Below are 26545 nucleotides of genomic sequence, written 5' to 3'. Positions count from 1 at the left end.
CAAGGTTCCCCATTGTCCCCACTCCTCTTCATTCTTTTTGTCGCCGACATTCCACAACCACCAGCCCCAATAAAGCTACTTCAATTCGCCGACGATACCGCAATACTCGCACCACTCACCTCAGTTTCTAAAATCAAGCAGCAAGTTCACCCATATCTCAACTCCTTTATATCCTGGTGTGATAAATGTCATCTTCGAATTAACTCTTCAAAAACCCAATCAATCCTAATCCGTCGTCGCCGCCGCCACCGTTTCGCCGTAACCCGTGACCCCAACCTTCTTCATCTCACTGTATGAAATACACCTCTATTTACACAACCCTCACTAAAATATCTGGGCATAACAATAGATGAATTTCTCAACTTCCGTCCGCATTTTAAGCTTCTCCAAAAACAATCCTCAAAAAGATCACAACTAGTTCGCCGCCTAGCAGGAACGAACTGGGGTCTAAACTCCAAACTGCTACTTTTAACATATACTTCCTTCATTCGTTCGGCAATCACCTATGGATTCACGGCATGGCGGCCTGGACCAAAACCAATCCTCATCTGCTAAAGCCATTACTTTCAATGGAACGTCGGCTTGTCCGATTAGCCCTCCATCTCCCACCACTTTATCACACATCAGATCTATATAATATCGACCCGATCCCTACACTAGAAGACTTCATCTCAAACCTTGCTAAACGCTATATCGACAGAGCCAAAGAGAACAAAAACCTCATTGTCTCCCCATTACTAGAATTAGATCTCAAAACCCCATTATTCACAACCACTCCACTTCACTTCACTTCTTCACATCTATAATAAATCAACCGACCACCAACAAAATGATGGAGACCGGGTGAAACCTAAGTTTTTTTAAAGCCCTTATAATCGCCAACTCCCAAACATTCCCACCAACTATAAAAACAAAAACAACATACAAGCAAATGAACATTCGTGCGCTTACTAAAATTCAAAACTCTCAAAATTAAAAACCAAAAGCTGATAAATAAATCTCCAAATCAAAATCACCCCCCTTAGCTAAGAGGTCAAAATATCTCACCTCAATAAATAATTCCCTTTAATCCCCATCCCCACATAAAAATTCCCCAACCACACCAATTCCCCCGGCCAGAGAGAGCGCGACACCCTCTAAGTGGCCCGCCTCACTTAGGTGAGGAATGAAAAAGCCGGACCCCCTCAGTCGTTGTGATCTATGCCTCTTTTAATACGGCTGGGGAACGCCACATCTATATTTTCGTACCCCGCCGTGTCAATAAGCATAACTAAACTGGTAGTTGGACTCCCCAATATGCTCAACTGTATTATTCGTGGCGTAGATCTCGCCACGTTGACGGTGATCTCCTTTGCTACCTCCAGAGTAGAGGCGTCCCAGTACAAAATCTGTCCCGGATATTGGAAAACTACATTCCTACAGAACGTATCCTGGTCCAACTTGCTACTGAAGACGACGTCCAGAAAGCTCTGAAGTGGGGCATATACATCCATGGATAACCGCACGTAGTGGAACCGTGCCCTAAATTCATGCAAGAAGACTTTACCCCGGAACCAAGAACCAAGCCACCTGTATACACTCCACCCCCACAGCCTTCGGCCTAATTATACATTACCTCTACTACTACTATTAATACCACCATCGCCACTAATCCCACCCACACCTCCCCCAACATTTCCATAACCACTATAGTCACGACCCACGCCTCCCCTATTATGACGTTTCCCCTTACCCCTACTCTACCCAGTCCGCCAAACACAACACTCCGGCCACCTTCTGAGGAAGATATCAGCAACATATCTACAGAAATAGCAAGAGCAACTCCGTCACCACCAGCACCCGAGTGCAATAGACCAACTCCGCCATCACCAGCGCCTGACTGCAATACCAACACCACCTGCGTCGTGCGCGGCGTAAACCCTGGGATACCATTAGACCTCTTCATCCACGAGCTACGCCAAGCAGGTTGAGAATCCCATTTTTTGGGATTTTCCCACTGTTCGCGGGACTTTAACCCATACTTCGGGTTGCTTCTTATATCCCATTCTTCGGGATTGTTTCCAGTTTTCATCTCCCTTCATAATCATCAAGTATCCTGTCACATACGCAGCAACCACCACCACCACCACCACTACCACAATCACTACCACCACTTCTATCACAGCCCAATAACCTTCAACACTGTATCATCCCGTCCCATTAGTACCATGTGCCCATCCGTAGCACCCACCCGTCATCTCCCAGTTCAAACTTCACAAAGGACTCAGATAAAAAGGGTAGCACCGATACAACCACAAGAAGATGAACCCGCTACTAGCAGGATCGCCATAGATTACTCCCCAAACGTCCAGAGCATAACCAACAGTGAGCCAAACACATCACCCACCTACTCAACTTCAGACGAACAAGAAATGGACCTGTCACCTTCCCCAAGCACAGTATCCTACTCTGAATTCACCCCGCTCTCAGCCACACATCGCCCCGTAATCAATCCCAGATTTCTACATACCCACCCCCCCTCAAAGGAAACCATACCTTCTTACTCAAATCCACCACCAGAATTCAGATCATTCCACAAAATTTTACGAACATTACTACAATTCAGCATCAAAAGAGAAGAAATTGCGGATATTCGTCCCACTGACAACGGGTATCTCATAAAGTTAAACACTGATCAAGCCACCAATCTTCTAGTGAATTCAATAGGCGCCCACCAACTAGGCTCAAATACTCCTATAAAAACATTAACACCACCCATACAGAAAACCGCTTCCCCTCCACCACGACACAGCCTATTCAGCTGTGTCGTCAGAGGAGTCGACCCATACATTCCAGAATCTGAAATTCTATCCGAGCTAAACACAGAAGGCATCCCAGCAAGGAAAGTATTCAGAATTAGAAATGATTCTGGACCAACTTTCATGATCAGAGTACTACTACTTACCACAGAAGATGTCGACATGATCTTAACCAATGGAGTCTCAATTTATCGCCACCACCATAAGGTCGAGCCATCTAAAGCACCCCCTCCTCAACCCCTCAGATACGAGAGATGCCTACAGTATAATACCCACAAAACTTCCGATTGCAAAGCCCCCACCCTAATTTGCGGCCATTGCTCCCAACAACATGCCACTAACAAATGCACTAACACGGCAACTCCTCCTCACTGCAACACATGCGGAGAAGGTCACTCCACTTATTCCAGACTGTGTAAAGATAAACCAACTCCCCCAGAAAACAAACCAGAATTCGTTGCCCCGATAAGAACAATTGACCCTCCCACTGAAGCAGCCTGATCACAATTCCCCTCACTCACTATGGAAGATCTGATCCACTTTACTACTTTATTCCTTCTAAATCTATTCCCTTTCCATAGATCAGTGGTTCTATCCCACTTGCAAGTCGCCGCTAATCAGGCTGTGAACCTACACTTTGTGACTAACCACTCAGGACTAAACTCCCACTTCAAATTCTCCCGCTTAGAAACACTTGTATAATGGATACCCGATACCAAACTTCAAATGCCCACCCAATCTCCATTCTTTTCCTAAACATTAAATCCTTCCCCAAGAAACGTCACCATCTCCAGGCATTAATTCAACAATATCCAATCCACGCCATCCTTCTTAATGAAACAATGCTCCGCTCCAATATCCCATCCAATTTTCCTGGCTATAATTTACATCGTATAGATCATCCAGACAACCGGGCTAAAGGAGGTTCAGCAATAGCCATTAAAAGCTCTCTCACATCACGAACTTACGCTCCCCCTTATAAAGAAGCCATTGCCGCAAAAATTTACTTTCGCTCTCGCATCTTAAATCTCGCTACAATTTACATCCGCAACAACCAGTCTCTCCCATTAGACTACATCACACACCTCGGTCACGTCTTTCCTCACTTCATTCTAATGGCCGACCTCAACCTTACCGACAGATCAGCCCATGAAATGAATAGTCTCTACTCCTTACTTGAAGAACTGAAATTATCCCTCGTCCAACTACCAGGTCCATCACGCGCTGCCTCACAAACCACCCCTGGTGCCATCATTGCCCACAATTCTTTCACACATTTTATTAATATTACCCTTTTCCCCAGTGTTAGAAGTGACCACTTCCCAATCCTTTTACAAATTCCCGCAACCTCCCCTGCCCCCCCCCCCCAATCGCGACTCCCAATTTCTCACAAGCAAATTGGGCTTCCTATCGTTCCGATATAATTAACCTACTAGAAGAAGCTCCTCTACCACTCACCAATCAAACTTTCGTAGATATGCTACAAGACTACCTACACTCTACTATATCCACAGCATCAAAAGCTAACATCCCAACAACCCTTCACTACCCCTCCAAACCTCGACTCTCGTCCAAATTTGTCTGATTACAAAAATTATCCCAAAAATACTTACAACTTTATTCTCAAACCCGGGACCCCTATTTCATCGTCTCCATCGTCAGACACTACGCAAAATACGAAATTCTATTATTGCGTATGAACGCCATTCCTGGTCTGAAGCATGCACCACCCTCAACGATCTGCACGCCCATCCGACCCAATACTGGCGACGTCTTTCTTCTCTTCTTGGCCAACACCACGCACCTCACTACCCCATAATCCATCAAGGCAAAGCTCCACCGACACCAAAAAAATAAAATAAAAATAACTTCAGGTCTTTTCCAAGCACTTCGCAATTAGATTCAATTTTCAAACTTCAAAATACATTTCTCTGACAGATACTTATCTCTATAACAGCATCACATCCTCGCCAAAACTTACTCCTTCAGCCTCTCACACCCCAACCCCTCATCCCATAAACTCAACAATTACAACAACTGGAATCCATACTGCTCTCTCCAAAACGCGGAATACTGCCCCGGGATCAGATAAAATAAGATACTGTCATATCAAAGAAGCACCTCCTATTCTCTTCACCCTCCTTGCCACCCTATTTACTTTTATCCAGCATACAGGATTTTACCCCACAGCATGGAAAAAAACCCGGAAAACCCCCGTCAGACTTAGATTCATACAGACCAATATGTCTGATATCTGTATTTGCCAAACTCTTAGACAAAATCCTAGTTCGCCGACTTCATACCCATTTATCCTCTAATCATCTATTACCACTCTCCCAAGGAGGTTTTCATCCAACATTATCTCCACACGACCAACTCCTTAAACTTATCCAAATAGCCTCAAATAACATTAAAGAATGAAAACCCTCCTTACTAATAACATTCGATTTTGACAAAGCCTTCGACTCAGTTTGGAATTCTGCCCTAATCTTCAAACTACACTTATTCGCATTACCAGATACTTATATCAGACTCATCACCTCCTTATCCCACCGCTCTGCTAACATATCCATCAATCAACAACTATCACCACCATTCTACATGAAATTCGTTGTCCCCCAAGGTTCTCCACTGTCCCCACTCCTCTTCATCCTATTTGTCGCGATATTCCACAACACCCGCCCCAATAAAGCTACTCCAATCTGCAAATGACACTGCGATACTAGAACCACTCACCTCTGACACAAAAATCAATCAATTAGTGCAACCTTATATTATCTATTTTCTATCCTGGTGTGATAAATGGCATCTTCGCATAAATCCCTCTAAAACACAATCAATACTCATCCGCCGTCGCCGTCACCGCTTCTCCGTAACCCGTGACCCCGACATTCTCCAATTAACCATTCGAAATATACCTCTATCCACACAACTTTATCTAAAATATCTGGGCATAACAATCGACGAATTCCTCACTTTCCGGCCTCATTTCAAGCTACTTCAAAAACAATCTGCCAATAGATCGCAACTGGTGCGCCGCCTAGCTGGAACAAACTGGGGTCTGAACCCTAAGCTACACTTCATTTATCCGCTCGGCAAACACCTATGGATTTACTGCCTGGTCTGCTTGGACAAAAACCAATCCCCACCTCTTGAAACCCCCACTTTCAATGGAACGCCGTCTTGTCCGAATAGCCCTTCGCCTACAACAACTTTACCATACTTCTGATCTGTATAACATGTCTCAAATCTCCATCCTTGAAGGATTTCTAGCTGCTCTCGCCAAGCGTTATATTAATAAAGCCAAAGAGAACAACAACCCCATTGTCTCCCCGTTATTAGAAATGAAAATTAAATCCCCACTATTCACAACCACTTCTTCAAAACATTACTAAATCTACCTACCACAAGCAAAGAACTGGAGACTGGGTAAATAAAAACCAAAAAATCTCTTTTCTATCTTCCCTCTGCCATATACTTCATTGTTCGTATTATTCTTTCTATTAAACCTTCTGAAACTTACCTCTTCAAAAATCTTTACTTTCACATACCTCTCTCTTTCAAATCCTTTCTAACCTCTTTTTTCTAAATTTAATTACTCCAACATACTTCCCTAACTAAAAACCTTTCAAAATATCTCACTTCCAAAAGTTTTACATTACTTCCTTCTCTTTTACAAAAAAATCGCCTGTTCAAATCTCAACTTCCAAACTAATGTCATGAATTAAAAAGACAAAAACTAACAAGATACAAGCAAATAAACAAGAGTGCGGTTAAAGACTAAAATCCCCAAAAATTAAAAACCAAGCTGATTAAAATATCACCAAAATTTAAAATCACCCCCTTAGCCAGGAGGCCAAAATTTTACACCTCAAGAAACAATTCCTCTCAATCCCCATCCCCAAATAGAAAAATACTACTGAACAGCCCCATCCCCTCGCCAGAGAGAAAGCGACACTTTCTAAGAGGCCCACCTCACTTTAGTGAGGAATGAAAACGCCCCACCATCACCACATCCTACACTGTGAGCTTCGCTGCTACCGAAGTTTGTCGGAACTCTTGAATGCCGAACGCAGTCTTCGGTGAAAGGTGGTGGTGGTGATTATTGTTTTAAGAGGAAGTACAACTAGGCAACCATCCTCTATATAACACTAATCAGAGGGAAAAAATGGAAGGGATCCGACACTTCGAAAAATGAAGATATCGGCCAAAGGAAGACAAGGGCCACGAAGGGCGTGAAAATGAAAGACTCCCTAGCCCTCGCAAACCTAATAGCGTCGGGGTCGGAAAAGAACAAGAGTTGACCAAGGGAGGTCGGACAGGATAGATTAAAGTGAGGAGCCTGGCACGAGTAAGTGGAAGCAATGCCAGGACTCAGCGGAGGGCTCCGTGGTCGCCAACCCACGCTCCAAAGTTCAGAGCCCCTGAGGCCCCTTTTAGTCGCCTCTTACGACAGGCAGGGGATACCGTGGGTGTTATTCTACCGCCCCCACCCACAGGGGGAAGTCTTCGGTGAAACGTCGGGATCAAGACCTTCTTCTGGACCACAGCCTACAAGCCCGGAAAACACTGACATGATTTGTAACGCGGGCCTTGAAAACCTCAATTGCTACCTCATAAAATTCTGCCAAAGAATTTCTTCTTGTAGCGCAGCGTTGATAGCCCTTCACCAAATGGATTCCCAATCCAAACTTTTTCTGTGAATAATACCTTGCAGTTATTCTCGACCGAACGCTGTCGTACAGTAAACAGCTCACCAACCTATCAGCTAAATAAAGAACACGCAACAGTATCACCCACAAACTTGCTGGCTCCATATGGGGAGCTTCTGCATCTACTTATGACGCTGATGCTTTCCACAGCTGAGTACTGTTCTTCAGTTTGGTTAAATAGCTCTCATGTTAAAAAGGTCGACATGGTCCTGAATGAAATAATGCGTGTTTCTTGTGATACAGTACAATCTACTCTTTTCTGGTTTCCTGTGCTCAACTACATAGAACCAACTACAATTAGATGACTGAATAACATGATTAGAGAATACAACACGACATTGACCAATCCTGATCTCCCGAATTTTGAAGAACATCAGATTCAGACGCCTCAAATCAAGATCTCCTCCTATTCAAAGAGGATAGGAACTTGTCAGGAGGAATTACAATCCAAAAAATGATTGTCAACAAGAGTGGAACAGTGTAGCTCCAACTCAATGGCAAGCATTTTTCAACATTAAGAATCTTCCAGCTGCTTTTTATTTTTCTCCGCAAGACATGGGAAAACCTCAACAGAGTCCGTAATAACCATGGGACATGCGCATCAGTAATGTTTAAGTGTGGTATGAGATCATCCCCAGCCTGTGACTGTGGTGCAGTTCAGCAGACTATCAACCATATTGTCACCGAATGTGTTGGCAGGGCATTCGTTGGATCAACACAGGACTTCGGGTTGGCTCCTACTGAGGTAATAAGATGGCTAGAAAATTTAGATCTAAATCTCCGAACACCCTTTTGCTTGCATGGTTGTTTCAGCTGTTAAAACGTGTATATATTGTACTTATAATGTACGTATATAAGTGCTGACTGCTTAGGGGTAGTATATTTCTTTTGTTTCCTGTACCATACGCTAATAATACTACGTTAGCTGCAAGAGCAGTTGCTCCGAATGTGACTTAAAGATGAGGATCTCCTTTGGAACATTTTCTACTAACATCTGGAGGATATATGACAAAAAAGGGTTTTGCTCGAAGATTTCAGAGTCTAATAATTGTATTCACATCTTACAGAATTTTTGTATCATTCCCCCATAATTATCTAGAACCTAAAAGCATTTGATAAAATGTTTTGTTTGTCCAATCCTTGCCCCGTTTCTCTACTTGGTTGGGTATAAGGTGAGATGAATATTTTGTGGCAGTTTTTTATGGCCGGCACATAGCCTACTCCTGTCGAATAGTTCTTAGGGGTCTGCTCAATGCTCAACGTCCCCATCCGACGAATGAATTGCCATTAACAGTGTCATATGCACTCACTCCATATGAGCACTGCGGAGAGGTTTGGAATTTAATCCAGGCTTTTGGTACACAATCTAGTGAATAGAAATTGTATACCACCACCTCCCCCACCCCGCCTGCCAACATCCTGACGGTGAAAATTGTTTCGACGAACACGACTCGAAACGGCGAACAGTTAAGACTTCAACGCCTTAACGATCCTGGCCGCCAGGCGGGCTATCGTATATAATAACGGTAAATTATCTTTTTTCTTAAGAGTGTTACAGAACTTCTCAAACATATTTGTGGACTCCTGCGGGTCCACGAACCTCTAACCTAAACTTACAAAAAGTTTGAAGAACATGTATTTTATTCTGCATTGTTTACCAAAGAAAAGTATTGTGTCTTTGATGACTAACGTAGTAAACTTAAACCTCTAAACAGCGTCTGTCAATGTGCTTGAACCGTCAACATAAGACACTCGACGGCACCTGTTCACTCTCCGAACTCACGTTCTGAGAAGGGCAAACCGAACACTTGCCTTGTTTGTCGACCTGCCAACGCTCACGATGCCTATACAAGGCTTTTGATAGAGTAGATCATGGGAGACTGCCGATGAAAATGTGAGCTATTGGTTGAATGGGTGGCTACATTTCTAGAACATAGAACTGAGATAATTATAATAGGCGACGTATTATATGATCCTGATTAAGACAGAGTTCCCGCAAAGCAATATTATTGGATCATTATATTTTATTTTGTATATACAGCGCCAGAAAAATAAATAGCAACTCTGTGATTGTTTTCTTCGGATTAGGGTGTATGATGTTTGGTTGAAATATATTCAATAGTTTTTCAGTTTCAAGACACGGAAGCTAAAAATTCGCGGATGGTAATTATTACACCTTAGATCAGGGCCTCTCAAACGCCCAAAATCTCACGCGTGCAGAGCGAGGCACAAGAGCTCCGTGCACTGTGCATAGCGATGGGCATTCCGAATGAAAACTATCGAATTATTCGATAGTCTCAAACTACCGTTTCATTCGATTGTTTTCAACAACATTCGATGTTTCATTCGGTCTATATGATACTGAATTATCCTGCAGTAGTTGCTCCCACTTCGCTCAAAACGATAGTACGTAAGTCAAATGTTACGGAAACGATAGGAACCAATGCAATAGTATTACGGTCTAGGAGAGCAACTATCGCGCGCGTATTTTAAACATTATCCAATGATGGTCCGTAAATATTATTCCCTCCATTACATGGACAAAAAAAAAAAAAAAAAAAAAAAAAAAAGCTGTCCAGCAGAATTCTGGAAGAAACACAAATCTGCCATGGAATTCTTATACACATTGTCACAGAAATATCTCACAGTTCCTGCAACATCTGTTCCAGCAGAAAGAATATTTTTGAAAGCTGGCCAGATGAGTGAAAGAAGAAACAGGCTGAAAGCAAAACATTTAGATCTTTTCATATTCCTGAACAAAAATCTTTGATTATAGAAAGACAGTGGTAGCCTAAGTGTCTGATTAATTATACTCCAAGTTTGATATGTTGTTTTAGTAATCCTAACTTGTTCTATGTGCACAGAATGAAAACATTTGATCTAGCTACTGTATGTACTTTTTACCACGACATATTATTAGTGACTGCACATATAAATGCTTATTGCTCTATTACATGTGTGTTTCATTTAGTTCGCGGTTTGGTTGTATTTTTTCATGTTAAAATGCAGTTTTTAAAATATAATGTAAGTATCTGAAAATCTACGACTGCTTTGAAGAGAGCTATGTTTAACGGCTGTTTGCACATGTATATTGTTTGACATGATACCAGTTAAATAAATACAAATGTATTTTACTGTACTTCCTCCTACGAAGAGAGATTGCCTAACCTAAAACTGACCAAGTGCACTATTAAATATTTCATATTAAAATAAGTAGGCCTACGTGGTCCCAGTGTCCATAATGTTAATGAGTATTCTATAAATTGTTCCTAATGATTAGCACAGATTTTGTGGGAGCCGAAATTGCAAGGATCAGAGTAAATATAAGACCGTGCACTGTAACAAGCGTGCATATTGCAGTAATTAGTAACTACCGTAACGAATGTCAGCAATTCGGAAACCGAATGAAAACTATCGAATAAAAACATTCGGTTGTGCTCCTGGACTATCGTTTAACAATCGATAGCAGGAAACATTCGATATGCCCATCACTAACTGTGCATCGATGCCGCTCGGTATGGCTCGGATCAACGCTTCGTCTCTGGGCTACTCGGCTAAGCTCGGCTCTACTCGGCTATACTCGGCTCAACTCAGCCCGGATTTGGAGCGCTACGGCGCAAGTGGGGCAGAGGGAGACAGGCGGAGCGAGCGAGAGAGGCGTGAGGAAAGAGAGAGTAAGCGCTATTCCACCCTGGTCAACCAAACTAAGTCGTCTTTTGCACCGTGCACAGTGCATGCACCACGCGCATGCACCCTGAGAGGCCCTGCCTTAGATGGTTAACAATAAGAACAATTTGCCAAATAAATAACCAATGTACAGACACACTGTCGTTATATGCATGGAAATAATCGAGGATAAGAGAGTACAGCCCGAAACAATACAAAAAGTCGCGATGGACATATGCCCTATGGTCTATCGTTTACGAGCTGAGCTCCACGTCATGGAAATGAGGTCGTTTCCTTGTCCAATAGACATCTTCCTTTTCAACCATATCCCGAGCGACGAAATTTGACAATATGTGGGCACTGTACCAATTGCGGGGGAAAATGAAAGACAGTTGCCTCTGATATTACAGCCATGCCCAGCTTGGGGCGTCTGACACCACTTCTATTTCCGTCCTCCATTTCGACGCCGGAGGTCAACGTTCCAGAAGACGATCAAGAGATGCTGCACTAGTAAGATTGTTGAAATGCCATCGTTTTTCCCTTTGCATTAGGACGTCGCCCGGTAGCAAAGAAATTCATTATGTGATATAACAAACGAGAATAACACTTATTTAGTTTGCATTTTGTTTTTACATTTTTGCCAGTTTGGGACCATCAGTCATTATTTCATCATTCAAGATACCTTTAGGTCAATATATAAAATTTTGAAGAATTTTTAGATCAGTTTAACGTTTTATTGTACTGATACAAGTCCACAAGTGACAACATGAACAATTATAAATTATTCTTACATATGGCTAAATCTGCTAAATGTATTTTGTGACCAAGCAGACTGACGAGTAATTGGTGACTAAGAACGGGCAAGGAAAGGATTTATACTGTGAGTCTTGTGTTTCCAATATTTATGTAGGAACACAATACAGAACTCTGATGATCAGGAGAAAGTATTTCTTAACGTGTGTCAAGCACAAGGAATGCACAAGCATTCGCGCCCCTGCAGTCAGTCATTCACTCCCACGTATCTCAAGGCCAAGAACAAATGAAAACGAGAAGGGTTTGGGAACAGCAGTTATATAACTTTCCGCTTCAGTACAGAACTATCCTCCCAAGTAGTTCTGTGCAAGAAAAATGCCAGAACTGAAGCCACCACAAAGTGTATTTTTAATTTATGAATTTGGAAAAACGTGTTTACTACAGACGGGCGTGTTTTTTTTTTTAAATTGTGCTGCGTTAAAGTGAGTGCGCATAGGAAAATTTTTGTACTACAGCACATTAAACAAGAAAACATCTGAAAGCTTTGACGAGTGCGAAGAACAAGTATTCCTAGGTCCATGTACTACTGCACATCCTGCAAATCATTATACCCATACTTATATACACTTCCAAATAAAATACGAGATAATGGTTTACGAAAAAGTAAGGGTATATTTCTTGCAAAATCGTTGTTACACTGTCACTAGAATTCAGTAAGGCCACATGTTTTAAAGTCTTACTTTATAGCATTTTCTCATACATTTAAGGGCATTTTATTGATAATTTTCAGTGATTTTTAAGTCATCAACATCCACCCCGTAGTTATGGTGAGGAAGACAAGGAAGACCAAGAAGTGTAAGATCTATGAAGCATTAAGAGAATATCTCACAACTCTCCATGGAACAAAGACCAAAATGAGTGTGTGAACTGTCTTTTATATTGCCTGTACGGAAATGTATGCAAAACGGAGTGGGGATCCAGCAAGCTGCGATTCTTTCAAAACAGATTTCTCTATACTCACGGTATCATGTTGTTCCTGAAGTGGTTGTAACTGGCCATGTTGAGGATGCCTCCCCAGCCAGGACCCAATGCAAAGAAGATCTGGACAGCCGCGTCGGCCCAAACCTGCAAAGAGCTAAACGGTTTAGTCCACTACAATCGTCCTGAATATAGGGGTTTGCTTTGCAAAAGGTCGGATAGTTTTGACTTTTTGGTATGTTGTTATTGTTAAGCCTGTAATATAAAATCCAAGTTTTCGACCTTAAAACACCCCCGCGCGTCCCTTAGCATTGAAAACCAACACAAATATTGACCTTTACTCTGTTTTCTCGAAATGTCTCTTAAACGATTGGTCTAACAAAAGAAATTATCTATTCCAAATTTAAAGTAGAATGAATTTGTGAATTTTCAGTCCTGTAGCTTACGGAGTGATTGAGATACAGGCTTTCAAACAATTATGTTTGTATCAAAAAGTTGAAAAGGTTATGATTTTTCGTCGAATTTTGTTAAATATCTCCTAAACTATGGTGTTTAGAGCAGACGTCATGTAGATCAGTTTTAAAGGTGAGTAAACTGATTGTATATAGAGAACAATAGGGCGTTTCTCCGACTAATATTTCAAGACCTGTAATTGTTCAAAGGCATTTGTCATAAAAAAATACTATAAAATAATTTCAGAGAAGTCTGCAGGCCAATCGTAGGAACATACAGTATAAGGAGAATTCACCTGAAATAAATATGATATAACTTTATCTAAGGCTCACCAGCGCACAAACGCTGTTTAACGTTCATTTGTCATTGATTAGTTTCTAGTATGACGTACCAATGTCTTCGTTGCTGTGGTAATCAACAAGTTACTGTTGAAAATGGACGTCGGTGTTTGTGGACATTGCAATTAAGGTAGTTCAGTGTCGGTATGAATGTTTCTTTTTTTCTATATCCTTCATAATGTGTGTGTATGAAATTTTTTTTCAAGTGACAGAGCCATTGGTCTCGATACCTTAGGTCTAGCTAGTGAGAAAATCATTGGTATGCGAGCAAGCAAAGGGGGTGAGGGGGCGTAAGCCGCCAGGTTAGAAACCGCGAAGCGGCTTTAGGCCTCTATTTGTTATTAATAATACATTATGAGTCGCGTTATTCCATGATTGTTAAAACATGGGTGAAGATTTACTCTATGAAACGTCACTCCCATAATTCAAGACAGCGAGATGCTCTGTCTTGAATCATGGAACGACATTTCACTGGCGTAATTTTCAACCAATGGCAGGGTCCATTCGCCCACCGTAAGCCATGATTACTATGTTATTTATCCTGGCGAGGCTTATGTAAACTTATACCATAAGTATAACTCACAATCTTAGATAATAACGTTACAGTTGAGGTTATTTGTGTATTAAGCAAATCTGGTAATCTAAGACCAGCTGATTTTACTGATATTTATCACGACTAATATTCGTAACTCAGACTTAAAAGGCAATTGTGTGTAACATGATATAGGAAAGAAATGTTACAAATGTCAAATAAATCTGTTTCTATAAGTTTCAGATGAAAAGACCATGCACAAGAATTACAAGATGAGAGTTCAATATAAAGGTAAGGGAAAATGAGGACGATGACGATTGACGAACATGGAAAGATAATAGCACAGAAGACCGCATGGATTCTTTAAAATAGGTGATATTTGCGAATTAATTCAGTAATATCTATAAATTATTCCTGGTTTCAATTTAATTCTTTTAACATAAAATCAGTGATTTTTAATTCTTTAATGAAAATACTTGAGGAAGAATGACTAATTAGTGAATCATGAGATGGTAATCGAAGTCAGGTACTAGATGTGAATAACATGACTATTGATTGTGGTGTTGAACTAGGGTTGAGGATAGTTCAGAATTTCATGGCACGTTCGTATAGATCGTTGGAAGGAGTGATGATATCTTCCTTGCGATGTGTTAATAAGATGAATATATTGAAATGGTACCATTCATCGCTCTGCGATTTAAATGAGGTGGGATGTTGAAATGATGAATTGATATTGTAATATTGTACAGCGTAGTCAAAATGATGAAATGGAAGTATAGATGCGTGTTCGTGAGTTAATGTGGAATTAATAGGTTTGTGCGAATGAATATATTTGAACGTGTTAATGTGAATTTCGTTCGATAATATTTACTTATTGAGTAAAAATGATGTGTAGAAAATTGTATCAGTAGCTAGAGTAGACTGCCTTTTGAGTAGATCTTAGAAATTTTATTCAAGCAGTTTTTACACCATAATTTGAACCTAGGACTTCGAGAACGAGAATATATTTGGATAATTGGTCCATCACTGTATTGATATGTGTTGTATGAATATTAGTAGCTATTTAGTCCAAGTCCATCCTTATCGCATTGCTGGAGACAATGAAGATATTGAACAATTTTTGCAGTGGTTTTCTCAACATATACTATTCCCCGCAAATGATGTGCTGATATCAATTAGTAGTGGCGTAGTTAATTGCCACTTGTCTTACGAACTTGGTTTGGAAGGTATCTCCACAATTGATGGTGGTAACTTCAAAAACATTCAATTCGAACGGAAAAATAAAGTGATCACACTTGCTTCAGTTACCAACTGTGCTATTACTGTGAACCCACTAACACTCTTCCACAAAATTTGTATAACCAAACAGTCAAATGAAAACCTGAAAAGGTTTTTCACTTTGAACTGTCACCTTTTCCTTTGTCACTGTTTAGGGAAGAAGACATGCGAAAGGGGACAAACATATCTTTATTTTCAGCATTCACACCAACCACAGTGTTGTTGAAGGAAAACAATAATTTGATAGTGGTAGATGGAGGTCGTCTTCGTAAAGTTGTTTTGTAGCGGAATTTGAATTACGGAGGTATTGCTACGGGTAATCTCACATACTTACAAATACACTACGGTTCAAACACTGATGTGTTTGATGGATATCCTTCTGATGTGACTGGGAGGGGCCGAAAAGTGCAGAACGTATTCGATAGAAACACTTCTATTCATCACAAGAGATCCTATTCAGTGAAGCCACATGTACAGAAATTTCTCAAGAATGTTTTTCAAATGAATGAAGTAAAGTACGTTTAATTGACCTGCTGAAGAAAGTTCTGTACGAAGGAAATGCAACAGTAAAACAGGCAGTAGGAGATGCATACGTACTAACTGTTAAAACGGCTGTTTCTGCTGGATGTTAGTTTGACAACATTTTTGTTGCTAATGAAGATGTTCTTCTTTCAGTTCTTCTAACAGCAATAGCTCCGATCAAAGACAACTTATACTTCAGAAAAAATGGGAAAGGGAGGACTCCTGATGTGCTGCACGCCAAAAGTCATTTACATACAAGTGTAATTGAATGATTTTGTTCATCCACGCCTTTAGTGAGTGTTAAATGACAAGTGCACTCTTCAGTCAAGTGAAGACTAAATTTTGCACTCTAACAGGAAAAACCGACACCTGGAACAAAACCTGTAAGTATTTCTCAACCCTCAGGCAACCACTGACCTGGTGGGTGAGGCGGGTGAAGCTTTTTTGATTCATTTATATCCGATCTCAATGATTTGCGCTTCCATCTGTTTACCTGTCAGCAACAAGAGCACCGTCCTATCTAGTACATTCACCCCCTACTGTGGAAGCAGCAGGATTTCATGCCTTGAGATGTTATCAGATACAGAAGTGTTCAGCACATGAGAAAAATCCTCTTAGTGGGGTTGCATTCCTACCCGATTTGGTTTCTCCCACCGAGAAACGGAAAATAGGTTCCAATAACGCTCGCGATTGCCGGAAATCAGGTCGCGTATATTCTTCTCTGTGCACCTATTCCCTGGGAGAAGCTCGCAAAAATGTGTCTGACATCTTTCTATTTGAAGACAGCAATGAAGAGGAAGACGACACTCCAACGTCCATAAAATAATGTATGAAAGATGATATGGAACATGTTGATACTGAGCTGGATGATAAGGACGAGGAGCAGCAGATAGAGCTTGAAGAGGTCAGGCCTCGCCCTTCAAAACGGCAAAAACTGTAAACAGCATGTTCTGATCTACTGCATGTCTCACTACTAATGCCCTCGTTTTAACTTGTGATATACAAACTTAGTTCTATTGTTACGTATCCTTATTGGTCCATGGTGTCCAATTTCGATTGAAAAATTAATTACAAGAACGAAAATTATGTTTGTGTGTATTTTTACAGCCTTTATTGAAACAAATGCATATCTAAAATATTGGTCGTAGAAACGTCCTTTAATGCTCTACTCAGGAAATGTACTCAACTTTAAAAATAATCCATGTAAGGTTTGCTCTAAACGAAATTCGACCCCCCAAAAAAAAGAATGCACAACTTAAGCAACTTTTTCATGAAATCACGATCTTTGAAAGTCTGTATCTCAATTACTACGTAAGCTACACAGCTGAGTTTTGGGCTCAAACAGTAGCAAGGTTAGAATACTTAACATTTTGAATGAATGAATATTTTTGTTAGACCGGCCGCTTAGGCGATGTTTTGAAAAAAGAAACAGAGAAAAGTTAAAAAAATGTTGATGTTTTTCCAATGCCAGGTGGGGAGCGGATTTTTGGATTTAATATTACAGGTGCAAGACTAACAACATATCAAAAAAATCAAAACTACCGTACCTTTTGCACACTAACATTTATAAATTTACTGGACTAGTTTCGTTATCAGAGAAAACATAGGGGCAAAATTCTTAAAATGTGCCAAAGGGAAGTAAATGATGTGGAGGTAAAATAAAAAAGGTGATGGCAGTAGTGATTTCTGATTAAACAAGTACAACGGGGCAATTATACTCACTGAACACAAATAACGGATTCGAAGAATTGTGGCGATTGCACCTTTAACAGGATGTAGAACTGGGCAACGTGAAAATGAAAGTCTCCCTACGTCTAGAAACCTAATACCAACGGGGTCGGAAGAAAACAACAGTTGACCAAGTAAGGTCAGATAGGAACCTGACACTAGTAAGTGGACTCAGCTAGGATAATCGTGGTCGCCAACTCACGCTCAAGTTGAAAACCCCTTGCCAATCGCACACGAGACACTGCACCTACCGTATTCGTGTTAGAACAATTTTTTTTCCACCCAACACTTCGTCAGGGCCTTCAAACAAACGGTAATCACACGGTGACATCATTGAACTACTCCAGGGGTGATCCAGAGTTGTCCAGTACATTCTATCCTATTTCCACGAACCTGCTACGCCTGAGGTGATACTCCCACGTGGCGCGTCCCAGGTGGCCGATAGGGGGGTCCTAACCGGCTTGCCGGCGGACTTGAGGGAAATAAAACAACTCTCGCGGGCCAAACACACACCCCCTGTGGGTGGGGGAGGCTGACGAATAATACACCTACGGTATCCCCTGCCTGTCGTGATAGGCGACTAAAAGGGGCGACCAAGGGATAATTGAATTAGAACCATGAAACTACTTTTGATTCGTACCATCACGCGGGGAACACCATGGGCTGCCTGTACTTGCGAGTTGTAGCACTATGTTCGGTACGAAATGGGTTTGTGTTTAGTAGTAGTCATGAGCGTGGCCTGGGGGTTTTCAGTACCCGTGCTTCGTACCCATGTGAGCACCACCGCGGGTCTGGACGCAGCCTGTGAGTTGTACCACTATATGAGCGACACCGTGGGTCTGCGTTGCCTTTGATTAGTATCCACTCTGTGAGGAACACCACGGGGCCCGTGGGACCGGCATCCGTGCCTAGTACACCTAGGTGAGGAAACTCATCGGTTTGCGTTGGCTATGAGTGGCGCGATTTTGTGCGAAACACCATAGGCCTGCGTTACCTGTACAAAGTACAATACTTGTGAGTAGTACCGTCTTGTGTGGAACACCGTGAGTTTCGCTACTTTTGATTAGTAGCCCAACATGCCAATACCATGGTTCTACTTTACTCGCGACATGTACCATTCTGTGGGGCCTTAGACATGGATTTTGCACCCCTTTCGACATCAAGCATCATCGTGCTTTATGAGTGGTCCCTTGGTCAGTAATCAATTATGTATGATCTTTGAGTCTGATCCACTGTATTTTGGTTGTTTCTTTTTTTTTTTTTTTGTTGGGTTCATGTCCATCCATTCATTCTTCATGACGACATTATTATTTCTTTTGGTCAGTGGATGAATTTGACATTTTTGTTCTTTCATTTCGTACCATTAGGGGCCGATGACCTCGATGTTAGGCCCCTTTAAACAACAAGCATCATCATCATCATCATCATCTATCCCATTTGGATTTTGTAGCAGCACCATTGTGGAGAGTAGCCTTACCGTGAAACTGCGGGACGACATTTAGTGTCTTTTGGAAAGGTACGTGGTCGTGATTATTGTTTGAAGAGGAAAAAGTGGAAGATAGTGGTGGTGGTGATTATTGTTTTAAGAGGAAGTACAACTAGGCAACCATCCTCTATATAACACTAATCCGAGAGAAAAAATGGAAGAGGTCCGGCACTTCGAAAAATGAAGGTATCGGCCAAAGGAAGACAAGGGACACGAAGGACGTGAAAATGAAAGACACCCTAGGCCTCCATACGTAGTACCGTTGGGGTCGTAAAAGGACAAGCGTTGACCCGGAGAGATCAGGTAGGTTAGATGAAAGTGAGGAGCCTGGCACAAGTAAGTGGAAGCAATGCCAGGACTTAGCTAAGGGTCCCGTGGTCACCAACCCACACTCCAAATTTCAGAGCCCCTAAGACCCCTTTTAGTCGCCTCTTACGACAGGCAGGAAGTGGAACATATCCAATGCATCAAAGAATGGATGTATCGGCAAATGGCAGTTGAGGACTCCCCGGCTGCGCAAACCTAGCACCATCGAGGTCGGAAAGGGAAATGAAAGCGAGGAGCCTGACACAAATAAGTGGAAGCAATGCTAGTTTCTGCTAACGTACCCTGAACACCCTTTTAGTCGGTTCTTACGATAGGCAGGGGATACAGTGGAGGTACTTCACCGTCCCACACCCACTGGGATTTGACTAGGGGCTTTACGTCGCACCGACACAGATAGGTCTTATGGCGACGATGGGATAGGAAAGGCCTAGGAGTTGGAAAGAAGCGGCCGTGGCCTTAATTAAGGTACAGCCCCAGCATTTGCCTGGTGTGAAAATGGGAAACCACGGAAAACCATCTTCAGGGCTGCCGATAGTGGGATTCGAACCTACTATCTCCCGGATGCAAGCTCACAGCTGCGCGCTTCCCACTGGGATTGTGTAAAGATAGATCTTCCTAACCTTGTCCAACAGCTCACAATAGTACCAAGCATTCATAATTCGTCTATCACGTAGAAAATCGATAACCACGACACCTGTCACCTGCAGTATCCCAAAATACGGCCATGAAGACCTTGACGTAAAGCAAAGAGGATTTACCCTCCACCGAGGCTGTCTTTCGTTTTGCACAACTCTGTCTTTGATCTGCTCATTGCAGGATATAGTGGTGTGCCCACGTGACATTTACCCAAGAATTCTGAAGGTATAACATCTTCAGGCACAATTATGTGTTGTACAACAGACGCATTACAATGGCGTGTAGTAGATGACCAATCCTATAGACTTACCGTGAGTAATTCAATTGAGTACGAAAACCTGTTATCTCTGGACGGTGAATATGTTGGCCATGTTGAACTACATTGCATTGGTCAGTTATTCCCTGGTTATTTATTCAGAGTGTACAGAGATGATAGTAACGTACGTTTTGACTATCGTACTGGAAATCATATTTGCAACCTACTTTTTTCTGGCAGTGTTGACGCTGGCCATTACAGTGTTTTGGAGTTCCATTCTAATGTTTTACAACGTTCACCATCAATCGTAGTAAGGGATATAGTTCAGAAAACACGTAAGAGGAGAAAGACACTGACTGGCCGGAAAGAAACTGCAGTGCGACGCCTAGCATTCAATGGCGACAGAATTCCCCCATTTTACGTGCCGCATCCAACACAACGCATCAGCCTAATCCTGTGCAAGACATAGCCTCCACGGAAGTGGAGGGTAATGATGTAAAACGGAAAAAGAGAAAAAAAAATTGACCGGGCGAAGAGAAAGAAAAGTTCGGCGTATGCATTACCGAAGTCGACAGCCTTTCCAAATACAATTCAAATGTGCCTTTTCAAACACAACACCCGAGATAAATTCCTTCAATATGGGGTATTTAAGTAGTAATAAATGCAGTTACTGCTCCGCGCTATACTTCTCAGCTGAAAAGACTTCGTCTGGCTATTTTGGTCTCTGCTGTTGGAAAAAAAAAATTGAAATTGCATGAAAGTCGCATTTAATACAACATTTTAAATAATCTTAAATTATCATCTTCCAGGACCCCTACTATTTAAAAAAACACAACTCCTACCCTGTCCGTCCCCGCAAACCCACCACAACCAATAACACATAAACTTAATGCCCCGCCTAATCCCCCATTTCCACCACACACACCTCCCCTAATCTCACATAGTTATAACACCAGAAGCACAAGTGTCAGTCATTTCAACGCTACCATAGCAACTGATTAACACTATAACATTCGAAAAGATAAATGAAATTACATACAACTTTTTTCTTTAACTCGCCTTTACGTTAACCAATTAACATCATAATAGATGAAGGGGTAAGTGAATTTACACACATCGTTTTTTCTTTGAACTCACCTTTCCTTCAATTCCATTCCTTAATACGTAAATCTCCTCTTGTTACAGACTTTAAACCACATTTCCCTTTCGACTCTATATAAGAAGCCACAGTCGCACCTTCTACTTACCATCGAGCACTCTTCCTCCCTCGTACGTGCATTAAGAAGACTGCAGACTTATCTCGTCACACAAGATTAACAACAAAGTAACAGCTATAAATTTTATTTTAAACCCCACTTGGAGTGATCAGAAATACTTGTCTTCGTCATTATTCTAAAGATCAAACTGTTTAAGCTCTACATTGATTTCTTACGCTATCAACCTTTACAGGGCGCCTTTTAGTAGAATTAACTGTGTTCTCACAGAACTTTATAGTTCTAGCTACTTACTATCAAGCATTTTCCTCGCTCCTGGAGCGTAATTTGGGAGAGCGGCAGAACTGTCTCTTCACAAAAGATCATTTACAAACTAGCTTTAAAACTCCACTTTGAGCAATTCAAAACATTTTTCTTCGTCATTATTCTAAAGATTGAACTGTTTAGGCCATAATTATCTTACACCTTCAACCAATCCAAGGCGCCGTTTAACAAGATTCGACGCAGCAATAATTGTGTTCTTGTAGAACCGATGTGCAACTTGTTACCACATTTTTAGACAAGGACATTCATAAAAGTATATAAATTAGGACTGTTTGTAAGGCTTTATAAAGGTTTTATAATATAAATATATCTTAACTACTGTCATCCCTCTCGCTCATTTTTTGACGCATGTACCTACATCATCCTCACTTTTATAATTTGTAATTGATCTTAAAAAACTACAATTAAGAGCAATCAGGATCCTGATTTATTATCAGGTTTGAGGCTAAGGCTGAAGATGCCCTTAAAAGGGCGAAACATGTCCCTATAATTTACTTCACAAGATTTAATTCTTAATTAAAATCACTCTTTATGTATTGTGTTGTATGTTTAGTCCTCAGCCCGAAGGCTGGTTGGATCCTCAACAGCTCCGCCATCAGCTGTCATAAATGCCCTAGGCATCACTGAAGAGGTGTACTAGGGAAATGAGGAACGAGGTAGTTTCCCGTTGCTTTCCTCACCGAGCCAGAAGTTGCTATTACATATCAGTCTGCCAAGCCCACTGAAATGCATGCACCAACTGACCCTATGAGCAACATTTTCACACCATTCATAGCAGGGACTGGCTGCATAAGGAATGGCATTACTAGCATCATTCATACCTCAGTCACTTTCATAAAATTACCTCCGGGTCATGGACCTAATTGCTTTAAAATTCAAGGCGTTGTACTGCACCCATCATATGAGCCTGATTGGCGCATTTAATTTATTATATTTGATATGGGATAAAATTATTCAGATATGCTATAACAATTATAATATTGGGATATTCAAAGACCAGTGCATATGAACAAAGCATCAGTAGAAGCCTATGTTTCCTTTCCTTTCTGGAATAAATCGCTATCTCTGTAAGATAAACAAGCCACGTTTGGTGTTGCGTCAGCATCGAAATTGCGCAGAAACAGTGGAAAATTCCGCTGGGATGAGTGAGAGAGAAAATGTTGAATGTTACTACCAGAAACCCCTTGGTTTCGAATAGATTCGTCCATAAAAATGACTAGCGTATATGTGTGTTCCAATCACATTGCAGTATTCAAATATTTTCAAAAGTAGCGGGGCAAAATGTATGTAACTCGTCTGCAGTCTGGACATAATAATTAATCTGGATTTTCTGACAGAAGATATTAGTATTTACTAAAGAATTTTTGAACCAAGTCAGTAGCTTATCAGTAATGAGTAAAAATAATTGCGCATTGAACTTTGGCATAGCAACACGAATGTGAAGTCCCCACCGTAATGGAGTTTGTTGGTCAGCGTATAACGAGAAATAGTCCAACTAACGCTACCGGCTTTACATAAAAATTTACGAACAATTTTGTGATCACGCAGCATCAGTATATTGACATGTATTTTTGGAATTCTTTGTGGAAGGCATTTCATATTTTAAGCATTTTTATTTGGGAGTCGCTCCAACGCCCTCCATACGGGGAATTTTTTGCGTCAAAAGGTCTGTGTTCTTCCGCCGAGAAGGGATCCTACCACCCCAAAGCTCCTATCTTCAAACTTCAGTCATCTTCGAGAGAGCCGTCGCGGTAAGACGTGTGTCGGGCACTGTTCCGTATTGTGAATTGTCGCCGCGAACAAAGTGTATATACCAGTATATTTAGGCGAAGTTAAGTCTTTAATAACGCCAATTATATATGAAAGTGCTTTGTAATAATATAATGGAACTAAATAATGGATAAACGTACTCTATAAAGATAGAATTTACATACCACCAATGTAGGACTTTGAGTTACGTAATAGTTGCGTCATATGTAATGAGTATATAGTCGATCGAGTAGCTATATTGGTATAGATTATTTTCCAATATTCTCCCTTCCTTAGGGTGTTAACTCCACCTCTAGATGTAGAGCCGGTCTCCCCCGGATAAAGAGAGGAGAGATACCCTAGCCCATTAGCCCTTTACCCCTAGGAGGAAGGCGCGGTAAGGAGAAGGAGTCCTTTCGTCCTTTTGCCCTTTTCTAGTCTTGTAAGCATTACAATAGACCATGAAACAATACTAGTGTTTAAATCTATATTCATAAAATGTTTCAATCAGACAATTAGTGTTCTAAACACAATAACACCTGTTGTAAGTGTCAGCATTCTGTCCTACTATGTGGTAGTTTATGAGGCTGAGGGTTCGATTCGTAGAAGTAAATCCTTCCAGGTTACATCCATTCAAAACACCTGTCGACTTAAAAAGAGTGTCGCGTAAGTAGTCGTCCCTAAAATCAAGGTAAGTTAACAATATATATTTCCAATCTCTCTTACAGCTCAGTTTATCTGCATAATAGTAGTGATTATTGATTTAAGAGGAAGGGCACTTCTATTCTTCTCCCTTGTAAACACAGTTTCAATTCTATGATTTTTTATTGTGTTAGAACAGGGTTTGTATCCATAATTTTTCTCCTTAACAGAATATGATGTAGGACAAAGGTATCCCCTGCTAAGTAGTAAAATCATTTTATCTGCAGAGTAGTATGATTTTTATTCTGTTACAGTAACTAAACAGATTTGTTTTTTTCTGTTGCATGTGTTCGAATCCCGCAAAAGCCATCTCCTTAGGGCAAAGGTATCCTCCGCTAAGTACTAACTAAAATCATTTCATCTGCAGTGATTAAGAAGAAGTATGTCGGATAGGGATATGCAACATTTGCAATTCTATGTGTGCGCGTTGATTGCATAGAAGTGTGAATGTATCAACAGAGAGAATAATCTTATAACGTCTTGTGTTATAAGTTTTGTTCTCAACACTAATAGCCAACATGTTTTGTCTTGTTCTGCAATCAATTATAGTGTGTGTGCGCTAATTGTAACTTGTCTTGACGAATAGAAACATACAGCACAGTAGAGTTAAAACTTTTCTGTCCTAAAAACTAATAGTCAACATGTTTTGGCTTGTCGGATAAAGACATACAACATTAGCTTATTCTACAATCAGTTCTAGTGAGTGCTAATTGTAACAAGATTCAACCTGTTTTGTCTTGTCGAATAGAAACATACAGCACAGTAGCGATAAAAGTTTTGTGCTTAAATGTCAACATGTTTTGTCTTCCTCCATATAAGCCTGGATATAGTCGCCATCTTGCGCAAGCGCCCATGGCTTTCATCTTTCTCCATAAGAACCCATGTATAGCCGCCATTTTGTGCAATCGCCCATGGCTGGCATCTTTCTGCATAAGAGCCAATGTATAGCCACCATCTTGCGCAATCGCCCGTGGCCTGCATCTTTCTCCATAAGAAGCCGTGTACAGCCGCCATCTTGCGTAAGCGCCCCTAGGCGGTCTCATAAGGAGCTGTGTCTAGACGCCACCTTGTGCAATTAGATAGTCACCATCTTGCGCAAGCATCCCTAGGCCGTCTCATAAGAGCATATGTATAGCCGCCATCTTGCGCAAGCGTCCCTAGGCCGTCTTATAAGGAGCTATGTGTAGCCGCCACCTTGCGCAAGCGTCCCTAGGCTGTCTCATATGAGCAGTCGCCACCTTGCGCAAGTGCCCCCAGGCCGTCTCATAAGGAGCTGTGTATAGCCACCATCTTGTGCAATTGGGTAGCCGCCATCTTGCACAGGCGTCCCTAGGCCGTCTCATGAGAGCAGCCGCCATCTTGCGCAAGCGCCCTAGGCCGTCTCATAAGAGCCTATGTATAGCCGCCATCTTGCGCAAGCGTCCCTACGCCGTCTTATAAGGAGCTATGTGTAGCCGCCACCTTGCGCAAGCGTCCCTAGGCCGTCTCATATGAGCAACCGCCACCTTGCGCAAGTGCCCCAGGCCGTCTCATAAGGAGCTGTGTATAGCCGCCATCTTGCACAGGCGTCCCTAGGCCGTCTCATGAGAGCAGCCGCCATCTTGCGCAAGCGCCCTAGGCCGTCTCATAAGAGCCTATGTATAGCCGCCATCTTGCGCAAGCGCCCCTAGGCCGTCTTATAAGGAGCTATGTGTAGCCGCCACCTTGCGCAAGCGCCCCTGGGCCGTCTCATATGAGCAGCCGCCACCTTGCGCAAGTGCCCCCAGGCCGTCTCATAAGGAGCTGTGTTTAGCCGCCATCTTGTGCAACTGGGTAGCCGCTATCTTGCACAGGCGTCCCTAGGCCGTCTCATGAGAGCAGCCGCCATATTGCGCAAGCGCCCTGGGCCGTCACATAAGGACCCCCTTTGGGTGGGGGCAGTAGAATAACACCCACGGTATCCCCTGCCTGTCGTAAGAGGCGACTAAAAGGGGCCCCAGGGGCTCTGAACTTTGGAGCGTGGGTTGGCGACCACGGGGCCCTTAGCTGAGTCCTGGCATTGCTTCCACTTACTTGTGCCAGGCTCCTCACTTTCATCTATCCTATCCTACCTC

At 41.8% G+C, this 26545-nt stretch overlaps 1 protein-coding gene across 1 annotated transcript in view; it reads right to left on the bottom strand.

Annotated features, from left to right (window-relative positions):
• LOC136872540 (sodium- and chloride-dependent glycine transporter 1) overlaps window positions 1-26545 on the bottom strand; it is a 189994-nt gene that overhangs the window by 109096 nt on the left and 54353 nt on the right. The window contains exon 7 of the mRNA XM_067146341.2: window positions 12951-13054. Coding sequence (XP_067002442.2) covers window positions 12951-13054 — 104 coding nt within the window. The remainder of the gene's footprint in view (window positions 1-12950; window positions 13055-26545) is intronic.

Source organism: Anabrus simplex, chromosome 4, assembly GCF_040414725.1.
Source record: "Anabrus simplex isolate iqAnaSimp1 chromosome 4, ASM4041472v1, whole genome shotgun sequence".
Taxonomy (NCBI): Eukaryota; Metazoa; Arthropoda; class Insecta; order Orthoptera; family Tettigoniidae; genus Anabrus; species Anabrus simplex.
This window is presented reverse-complemented; position numbering and strand designations above follow the sequence as displayed.